General features: G+C 46.1%; 1 protein-coding gene across 1 annotated transcript in view; it reads left to right on the forward strand.

The window, feature by feature from the left end:
• The first annotated feature begins 271 nt into the window (after window positions 1–271).
• Rpn1 (ribophorin I) overlaps window positions 272–10,831 on the forward strand; it is a 29,105-nt gene continuing 18,545 nt past the window's right edge. Inside the window, exons 1-3 of the mRNA XM_004646093.3 lie at window positions 272–632; window positions 6,762–6,826; window positions 8,817–9,123. Coding sequence (XP_004646150.1) covers window positions 372–632; window positions 6,762–6,826; window positions 8,817–9,123 — 633 coding nt within the window. The 5' untranslated portion in view covers window positions 272–371. The remainder of the gene's footprint in view (window positions 633–6,761; window positions 6,827–8,816; window positions 9,124–10,831) is intronic.

The following is a 10,831-nucleotide window of genomic DNA, read 5'->3' on the forward strand; positions in this document are numbered from 1 at the left end:
TTTTAGCATTTATTGGATATTGGGAAAGGCATACTTTTACTTTCTAGGTCTAAATTTTATGGAACCAAAGAACGCATGGGCTAAAGTCACTGCAAGAAAATGATAGGAAAAAGCAGGGAAATAGGCGAGGTCCGTTCCCGCCAGAATTAGGTAACGGAATGAAAACCAAATATAAACTTGCGTGGCGCGAGCGCTGCGAAGTTTACGTTCAGGCGCGCGGCTGGCCGCCTGGTTGCCCTGGAGACGGGGTCCTTCCTGACCGGGTGCCGCCATCTTTGGCCGCTGCTGGGGCCCAATAAGCGGCTGCGCGGTGGCAGGAGGCGGGGCAGTGGCGGTCTCAGCCAGGCCTGGTCCTGGGCTCTGTCTCGATCATGGAGCTCCCTGGCTGCCGCCTTCTCCTGCTGCTGCTGCTCGGTGTGTGGGCCCCGGCGCCAAGCAGCGCTTCCTCGGAGGTCCCGCCGCTGGTGAACGAGGATGTGAAGCGCACGGTGGATCTGAGCAGCCACCTGGCCAAGGTGACGGCCGAGATGGTCCTCGCACACGCGGGCGGCGGCTCCACGTCACGGGCCACCTCCTTCCTCCTGGCCCTGGAGCCCGAGCTCGAGGCCAGGCTGGCGCACTTGGGTGTGCAGGTGAGTGCCCGGTCCTTCCCGCTGCCTCTGGCTGGAGCTCCGGGTCTGGGGTCCCGACCCCACTGCTGGCGGAAGTGCGGAGTCCCGGGGCGCAGGCGGAACTGATGAGCCTCGGGGAGACCCGAGACTCGCGTAGGCTGGGGTGGGCTGGTCCCCCTCCAAGTCGGCGCCGCCGCTGGGACACGTCAGCTCACGGCCGCTCCGCCCCCGCCACGTGGGCTCCGCCCGGCGAGACCCCCGCCCCGCGCAGGGACCTCGGGCCAGTCGGGGACGTGGCCAGATCAGCCTGGTGTCCGGATCTCCATGCATGTGTACAGCCGGACACCAGGCATCGTCGATGAGTTGCAGTTAATTTCATTTCCTTTGTTTTCTATTCTTTTTAAGTGCTTTTCCTTAAACCCTATCCGGAACAAACAGAAGTGGAACAGGCTTCTGGGTATTGGAGTTCATAATCACTTGAGACCCCTGCCCATAGGAGACACTTAAGATTGCTAAGGAATGCTTGCTGAAAATAGAAACTTCTCCAAGTTAGTTTGAATTCCCTAGGGATAATAGAAGCTCTTTGACCCTGTTTAGAAAGGTAGAGTTTCCCTTTCTTTCACCTGTGGCTTCTCTTTGTTACAAATGGCTGCAAGTTCGGCTCTTGTACTTCCACGAATTTCCCAGAACACAAGGGCAGCTTTGGGAATAGAGGGAGTATACATGCACAGAGGCTTGCTTTTTATTACTATTTTCATTAAACGTTATTAATTAAGTGATTACCCAATTATTTGTTGAGAGGAGACTAGTCATTATGGTGTCAATTTCTTTTAAGCACACCCTGTTCGGCTGAATGTGGCGCTATAAAGCTGGGTTTATGGCGATTGTGTTTCTAAAATGACTCCTCTTCCCTTTCATTTCTGCCCATGATGATATGCACAGTTCTACTCAAAAGGTTTCTGAAAAGATACATCAAAACGTAATTTAAATGTGCACTGCCACCTTTGAATGTTTTCTCGATTTTTTTTTTTTTTTTTGCACTGCTAGGGATTGAGCCTGGGGCTCTGTACTACTGAGCCTCATCCTGAATCCCTTTTTATTTTTTATTTTGGTAGAGTCTCACTAAGCTGCCCAAAGATCCCATCCTTGCTGTCTTTCTGCATCAGCCTCCTGCGTAGCTGGGATTACCGGTATAGTTAACCCTGTGCCTGGCTGCCCTCGAATATTTTGACTGTTAAATCTCATTCTTTCATAAAAGCCAGTTGTGATTTCCTTAAATCACAAGATTGTCACAGTGTAAAGGTTCTCACAGTGTAACTGGATCACAGGAGAAGCCAGCTGTCCTGCTGTCCTTGCTGGGTTTATTGTGTCCCAACTTTATTGAAGTGTAACTGGTATATAAAGAACAATAGATAATTAATGTGTATAGTTAGGTGAATTTGGATGTACAGTGTTGTACACATGTTACCATTACAAATACAGGCAACACTGCAAGCAGGTGCAGGGGCGGGAGGGGGGTGTCTCTGGGCTTGCCATGCAGGCCCTACCCCCAGGGTGCACTGAGATGGCAATTGAGACTGGGCATGGTGGTGCACGACTGTAATCCCAGCTCTTGGGAGGCAGTAAACAGGTGGATCACTAGGAGTCCAATCTAGTAGTGCGACCCTGAACACCCTGTAGACCCTTCCCTAAAATACAAAGAAAAAAAATTGAGATTTTAACTAACTTAGAATCTAATTTGAGATTCTACTGTGTGTCAAATGTTATAGCAGGTATTTGAAGTATGTTCCCTTTAGCCCTCGTAGCATCTTTCTGTGCTTGAGCAGTCTGTGTCCGGGGAGGCTGTGTAGCTCTGCCTGAGTGTTTTCCAGTGAAGAAAGGTCAGGCTGAGCCCAGGTGAGCCTCAACCACACTTTGAGCATGCTCTTGTGGTTCCTCTGGACTTGGCACTGCCAGCCTGAGTGACTTTGAGGTAGCAAGGTTTTGCTGGGGTGGAACGCCAGCAGCTACACTGCCATGTTTCTTTGAAGTCACTTGTTAACTCTGTAGTCCAACAGAGACAAATTCTAGAGTATATGTTCTGCTTAATGCACTTTATTCAGGTGATACATTTACAAGGAGGGTGTGTGTTTTCTATAGTTGCCTTGGAAACCAGTGCATTTGTGGAGTTCCTTGGTGGATTGACTTCAGCCTTTGGAGAACTTTAGGAGTTGATGGAAGGGACCTTGGGATTACTGACTAGGAGCCATTGTGTCCCCTTGTACGCAAAGACCATCTGATAGTTTTCTCTCTCATTTCTGTATTTTAAAGATTTTGCCTCTCTCATCCCTTGAGTAATATTTTTCAGTAATACAAATAAACTGGGCTGGTGAGATAGCTCAGGAGACTAAGCGCCTGCTTTGAAAAGCTCAGGGACCAGGATTTGATCCCTAGTCCTTCATACGGTGCCAGCCCTGCTCCTGGGGCACACTGAGCTGAGACTGAGTCTGGGCATGGTGGCACATGCTTGTAATCCCAGCACTGGGGACGCTGAAAACAGGAGGATCACTATCAGTCTAAGCTTTGTAGTGAGACCCTGTACCAAATACATAAAATGGAAAACAAAAACAAAACACCAATAAACCTATATATGAGCAAGTGTTCATAGGAAGCATAAATATGGTAAGGTTTTTTTTATTATTTTTATTATTATTACTTTTTTTGTGGAACCAGGGATTGAACTCAGGCCCTTGCGCTTGCCGGGGAAGCGCTTATTCCACTGAGCCATCTTCCCGGCCCCATTTTTTTTTTTTTTTTTTTAAATATACTTGGTACAGGGTTTCACTGTGTAGCTTGGACTAGTAGTGATCCTCCAGTTTTCAGCCTCCCCAGTACTGGGATTACAGGCATGTGCCACCACTTCTGGTCTCTGTGGCTGACTCAGTGTGCCCTGGGGAGATGGGGCTGGCACAGCCTGTGGTGCTAGGGATCGAACCCCGGTCCCTGAGCTTGCCTAATTAGGCAGGCACTTAGTCCATTGGACTATCCCACGTATGGTAAGGTTCTAGTCACAGTAATGAACTTGTTATTTTTGTTGGACTGTACAACTTTGTTGAGGATGAGTATGTGAATATTATATATATATATATATATATATCATATTAAGTGGACCCTTCACTTATGAACTTATTTCATTCACAAGGACTGATTGTAATTCAAGTTGGTTGTAAACCAAGACTGCCTATCCCATAAGATATAATAGAAATACCTGTAGTGTCTTCCAAACTTCCCCAAAGTACCCCTTAACTAACATTTTCATAATAAAAAAGGGTTGATGTGTGTTATTTACCGGAAACACCAATAATTTTCCTAGTGTATTCACCAAAAAGTTGAAAAATGTGTTTAATTTACTAGAAACAACAATTTTATAAGTGTGGTGTGGTGGCACATCCATGTCATGAGGCCAGCCTAAACTATGTAGGGAGACCCTGTCTCAAAAAGACAAAAGAAGAAAAAGAAAAAAAAAAAAAACTCAAAACACAATTTCATACTGTACTCACTGTTCAAATTGACATCTTTAGCTTGCAGGAAGGAGGATGAAATGGAAGGTGAGAGTCCCCTTCCATAAGAACATCACAAATCTGGGCTCAGACTGATGCTTATATACGCTTATACAAGCCATTGTGGAATTGCAGGTCTTTGCACAAGGATTGGCATTTGGGTAGTAACTCAAGACTTCAGTCGCAAGATATAAAATTCCAGTTGTCACCCAATTTGTTCAAATGTAAGGCTGGTCATAACTTAAGGATCCACTTTTTTTTTTTTAATGTATTTGGTACAGGGTCTTACTACGCAGCTTGGACTCATAGTGATCCTCCTTTTTTCAACCTCTCCAGCATTGGGATTGCAGGAATGCGCCACCACCTGGCCTTGGTGGCTGACTCAGTGCACCCCATGTTGGGGGCTGGCGTAGCATGTGGTGCCTGGGATCAAACCCTGGTCCCTGTGCTTGCCTAAGCAGGTACTTAGTCCACTGAGCTATCTCACTGGTCCTTCAAGGATCCACTTTATTATTTTTATTTTGGGGGGGGCACAGTACTGGGGATTGAATTTAGGGCTTTTACATGAAGCAACATTCCCTATTTATTTATTTTGGCAGAACCGGGGATTGAACTCAGGCCCTTGTGCTTGCCAGGGAAGCGCTTATTCTACTGAGCCATCTCCCCGGCCCCCCAAAATCTTGTATTTATGTATATAATTTTTTATTGAAAAAGAGTCTCGGGCTAGGGAGATGGCTCAGTGGAATAAGTGCTTCCTGGAAAGCGCAAAGGTCTGAGTTCAATCCCAGGTCCTTAAAAAAAAAAAAAAAGAAAAAGAGTCTCGCTATGTTGCCCAGACTGAGATTGAATTTGCTATCCTACTGCCTCAGCTTTTCCGAGTGCTGAGGTTATTATAGACATAAACCATCCTGCTTGGTATTTACTTTTAGGCTTTTTTCTAGCCCTGGAGATTTAATCCAGGGTTTTACATTAGGCATGTGTTCTACCTCTGGGGTACATAGCCCTATTTTCAGGCTTTTTGAAATATTAAAAGTAATATTTTAAAAATTCCCCTTGGGCTGGGGGCTGTGGTCCAGTGGTAAAGTGAATGTTTAACATGCACAGGTCAGGGGCTGGTGAGATGGCTCAGTGGTCTAAAGCACCTACTTAGAACAAGCTAAGCTAAGCAAATCACAGGGACTGCTGTTCAGTCCCCCAGCACCACATGTCAGCCAGCCCCGCCCCCTGGTGGGCTGAGCTGGCCACACACACTAAATAAATAAATAAATAAATAAATAAATAAATAAAAAAACATGCACAGGTCAAGGTTTAATTTTCCAAGTAGCTTTGAGTGCCCACTGGGAAGCACTGCCTTAACCCTCACATAGGGCTAACCCGTTTGTGTGTGCGGTTGGATTGACAGAGAGGTTGTTGCTAGGCATGTGTATACATCTGATAATCTTCTCTGTGGTCTGGTGTGATTCAAGACACCTCCTCAGGAAGCCTCCTTTGAGGCATCTTCTTGGTTATTTATGAATAGGGATTGTACTGGGGTGGCCATTGGTGCCTTGTCCCCAAGGGTTTCTGCCTCTATTATTCTTCTGTAGGAGTAAAGATAGTCCTGGTCATGACTAGGACTTCTGTTAAGTACTTTATCTTTTATGCATATGTATATTCGAAGTTAAGGAAGAACATGTCCAGAAAGAAGCCTTTGAGGTTTGCAGGAGTTACATTTGACAATGTGATCTTCGTTTGCATGTGTGTTTGGTCATTCAGGAAAAGATTTCACATTTATAGAGCTTATTCTGTGCAACAGTAAGTCTTCAACAGTGTCCTTGAGGGGCTGGTGAGATGGCTCAGTGGTCTAAAGCACCTACTCTAGAACAAGCTTAGCAAAGCACAGGGACTGCGGTTCAATCCCCCAGCACCACACGCCAGCCAGCCCCGCCCCCCTGGTGGGCCACCCCCCCCACACACACAAATAAATAAAATAAAATAAAAAAACCAAAACAAAAACCAGTGTCCTTAGTTTCCAGATTAAAAAACCTGTTGTGGGATGCATACCAATAACCCAGCTGCTACTTGGGGAGGGATATGGGAAGATCCCAACTTTGAGGCCAGGCTGAGCAATACTGAGACCTCTCAAAATATATATATATATATTTTGGGGGGGCTGGCTCAGAATGCCTTCAGGGCATGTTTGGCTGGCTGGAGTTGTGGGGATCGAACCACAGCAACCTGAAGCTGACTGCTTTGTTGAAGCAGCCACTTAAACAACTGAGCTAAGGGGCAGGCCCCTCAAAATAATTTTTTTAAGGCTGAGGATATGTCTCAGTGGTAGAGCACTTGTCTAACCTGAGCAAGGACCTGTTTTCCATCCCAGCACCAAAACCCAAAACACAAAAACAAAGTTACCAAAACCAAACACAAGCTTCAGTATTTTTTGCAGTGCTGTAGATGAAATACAGGGCCTCCCTCATGCTAGATGCAAGATTTGCCTCGGAGTTGAGGCCTTACTTCCAAACTTCAGTTTTGAAGTTCTGGTAGTTGGGACACTTCAAAGCAGTTGTTAGTTACAGCTTGACTTAGAAACCAGAAGACAAAAGGAAGAACAACCTTTCTTGTGTTACAGGTGAAGGGAGAAGAGGAGGAGGAGAACAACCTGGAAGTACGAGAAACCAAAGTGAAGGGTCAAAGGTGAGCAGCAGGCAGAGCCCTGGGAGGCCTTGCTGGTGTCTGGGCCGGGCAGGCCTCACAGATCCCAGTGACTCTGGGCTTGGTGCTGGTAAGAGGGTGGCTCCGAGGGCACAGAGCTGGGGCTGGGTCCTGAGGGGCTTCTGAGGAACCTGGGTGGTCATGGAGCTGCCTAGTAAACCTGTGTAGAGATGAGTTTAGAATGCAGCACTGGGGGCTGGCTAGATAGCTCAGCAGATTAAAGTACCTGCATAGACAGACACAGTGACCAACTGGGTTCAGATATCGGCTTGCTGAGCCAGCCTCACCCCCGGGGTGCATGGGCGTGGTGATGCAAGCCTGTAATCCCAGTGCTTGGGAGGCTAAAAGCAGGAGGATTGCTATGAGTCCAATCTGTGTAGTGAGACCCTGTACTAAATACATTAATTAAAAAAAAAAAAAATAGAATGCAACACTGGAAATAGGAAGCATGGATGGAACTGTCACTGGAGAAAATGCAGTGCTCCTGTATTTTGCATAGTGTGATTCACAGTGGTAATGTGAGTGTACCGATGTGAGTTCTGTAAGGTCACCCATGGAGGGGGTGGGTTGGGGAGGCGGGCCTGTGTTGTAAACTTTGAGGACAAGTTTCGTAGAATCTGGTTAAAGGGGCTGGTGAGATGGCTCAGTGGTCTAAAGCACCTACTTAGAACAAGCTTAGCAAAGCCCAGGGACCACGGTTCAATCCCCCAGCACCACATGCCAGCCAGCCTGCCCCCTGGTGGGCTGAGCTGGCCACACACACACACACACACACAAATAAATAAAATTAAAAAAAAAGAATCTGGTTAAAGTGCCTTGTGGTTTTTCACTAATGTTTTCTGGATCTGACAAAAATTGTCTTTTGTGTGTTAGCTTAGAAAACCCAGATTCATTTTTGAGTTTCTACCTTGTAAATTTTAATAGTTTCCAAGCTCTTTTTCTTTAAAATGCCACTAGATTTTTTTGTGTGTGTGGTTTAGAGATGGTACAAGTTCTCTGTGAAACAAATTGGGGGAAAATGGGCTTATTTTTCTTCTTTAAGGTGATCACCTTTGATGTTGGCTTGGACATTCATTGAGATAACTTTACTTCATGTAAGTTGGGGTACAGATGTATGTCACAGAAAACCCAGGCTGGGGTGAGGCTCTGTGCTATGCACCTGTCTCCATGCTTGATGCACCTGCGTGCATGCTCGAGGCCCGGGCTTATATCTGCAGCACCACACACACACACGTACACACGTACGCACACACATGCACGTACGCACGCGTGCATATATGCATGCATATGATCCAGTAAAGTGGGGTCTTACCATGACCCCTGTATACTGAGTTCCACTATTTGCATTGTATATGGACGTTTTTCCCCATTTATATAGATCCATAGGTCCAAGCACTTTTTTGTTTGACTTTTGGAGACAGGGTCTTGCAGTATAGTTCAGGCTAAGCTTGAATTTACTATGTAACCCAAGCTGGCCTTGAATTTATGGCATTCCTTTGGGAGCCTGGCCTCCCTAAGTGCTGGGATTACAGGCATGCACCACCATACCTGGCTAGCAGAATGTTTTTTTTGGGGGGGAGGCAGAACCGGGGATTGAACTCAGGCCCTTGCTCTTGCCAGGCAAGTGCTTATTCTACTGAGCTATCTCCCTGGCCCCTAGCAGAATGGTTTTAACTGTTACACTGTTTTGCTGTAACAGATAAGCCTGGGGTGAATATCTAGATATTTGTCATAGGAAGCTTGTATTAAAAGGTTAAAGGAACGGCTGGGGAGATAGCTCAGTGGCTTAAGCACCTGCCTGGCAAGCATAAGGTCCTGAGTTCAATCCTTGGTACCAGAAAAAAAAAAAAAAAAATTAAAGGTGATCACTTAAAAGTAACAGTTTTTGTCCCGAGAACAGTTTGCTCTGAGTTTGAGTTGCTGGTTTTGGTCTTGGGTTCCTTGTCTTAACCCTCTTGCTTTCTCCCTTCAGCGGGAGGTTCTTCACCGTCAAGCTTCCTGTTGCCCTTGATCCTGGGGCCAAGATTTCGGTGATTGTGGAAACAGTCTACACCCATGTGCTGCAGCCGTATCCAACCCAGATAACCCAGTCAGAAAAACAGTTCGTGGTATTTGAGGGCAACCATTACTTCTACTCTCCTTATCCTACCAAGACCCAGAGCATGCGTGTGAAGCTGGCCTCCCGCAACGTGGAGAGCTACACCAAGCTGGGGAACCCCACACGCACCGAGGACCTCCTGGACTACGGGCCTTTCAGAGATGTTCCTGCCTACAGCCAGGTATGCTTGGGTGTGGTCCAGCACACCTTGTCATAGAAGGGTTTGCAAAGCTGAAGTCACCTACTGTGAAGTGACCCTGTCTGTTAGGTCCTCAAAGGAGCACAGGGGGAAGTGGGGTGGGGCCAGGGTGGAAGGAAGCAGGATGCTGTGGCTGGAGCTCAGAGAGGGCTGGGCCCTTGAGATGGTAAACAGGTGTGGCTGGTCGAAGGGCTGGCTGAGAACTGCAGGCCTTGGACCTGGATTTGGAGGAAGGAGAAGGAGATCAGGCTGAACATTTTGTTATTGTGGAAAATTTAACATATGAAAGAATGGCTGCTGTCACAGCCACTGTGAATCCCCTCAAAGCTGCCACTGTGTTACTGGTTGTTCTTACCACACTGTTGCAGCAGGCCGTTTTCTCTGTTTCTTTCTGGGATATTTAAAAGCAAATCGTAGGAATCCTGTCATTTTACTGTCTGAACTTCCTTATCATCTCCTCAATGTATAGATATATATGATGTTAAAGAATTCTCCTTACCAGTTTATGTTCAGGACTTAGCATTAGTGGTGTAAAGTCAAAGCGCAGTGTTCTAAAGCCACTTGAATTGTTTTCTGTCTGGGATGGGCATGGTGGCCCATGCCTGTAATCCCAGCACTCAGGAGGCTGAGGCAGGAGGATGGGTGCAAGCTTTAGGTCAGGCTGAACTACAAAATGAGCTCAAGCTCAAGGCCAGTCTGAACTGCATAGTGAGACACTGTCTCAAAAAAGACAAAAAAAAGAAATTGTTTTCTGTCTTCAGTGTCTCTCAAGTGTTAGTTTGCCGTACAGTTATGGTCATTCATTTTAGATGATCTTCAACTTTTAGGTATTTGTAGTTCCGTTTTCTAGAGTGTGAAAACATGATTTGTATAGGCAGAAGAGTCTGTTTTCTCCTTCCTGCCACACTTCCTCCTCAAGAGCTGGCTTGGTTGCCCTTCCGAGCTTCTGAGCCTCCGTGCCTCCATTTCTCCATCTCTCCCTCTGTGAGTGTCTGCTTCTTGTTTCTCGGGACAGTGCCTGCAGCTGGTGGGGGAGCCTCTGCCCACACTTTCTGTGGAGGCTGTGGTGCTTTCTCAATTTGTTCATTCTCTTCCCTTATTGGAAACAGGTTGACTTCATGTTGGGACAGTGATTAGATGATCTTCCTTTTAAAAATTTGAATTATCTTGGGCTGGAGATGGGTGAATTATCAGTGGTGGTGGGACTTGCCTTGCATGCTTGGTTCAGTCCCCTGTATCACCAAAAGAAATAGACTTTCTTCCATTTAAATTAATAAAATGTGCTAGCCAAGCTCTGACCCTGAGCTAAACCCTGGCACTCATAGAGATGTTATATATAAAGTGCTGCCTAATTTTTTGTTTTTTGTGTTTTTTTTTTTTTTTTGGTTCTGGAGATTCTCAGGAGCTTGTACTTGCAAGGCAGGTGCTTATTTTGCTGAACTATTTCCCTGGCTCTGTCTTAATTCTCTTCACTTAAAATGTTAAACATTTTACTGCGTTATCACATTACCTTTGTAAAACATTTTTAGCAGCTATCACATGGATGTGTGCCCCATAGATTATTTCCTAACTTGCACCAGTTGGGCAGTTTTATTTATTACTATAATGTATGTCTCTTATTTTCTTTTTTTTTTTAATTTTATTTATTTGTGTGTGTGTGGCCAGCTCAGCCCACCAGGGGGCGGGGCTG

The sequence above is a fragment of the Octodon degus genome, unplaced genomic scaffold, assembly GCF_000260255.1.
Source record: "Octodon degus isolate 3935 unplaced genomic scaffold, OctDeg1.0 scaffold00254, whole genome shotgun sequence".
Classification (NCBI taxonomy): domain Eukaryota; kingdom Metazoa; phylum Chordata; class Mammalia; order Rodentia; family Octodontidae; genus Octodon; species Octodon degus.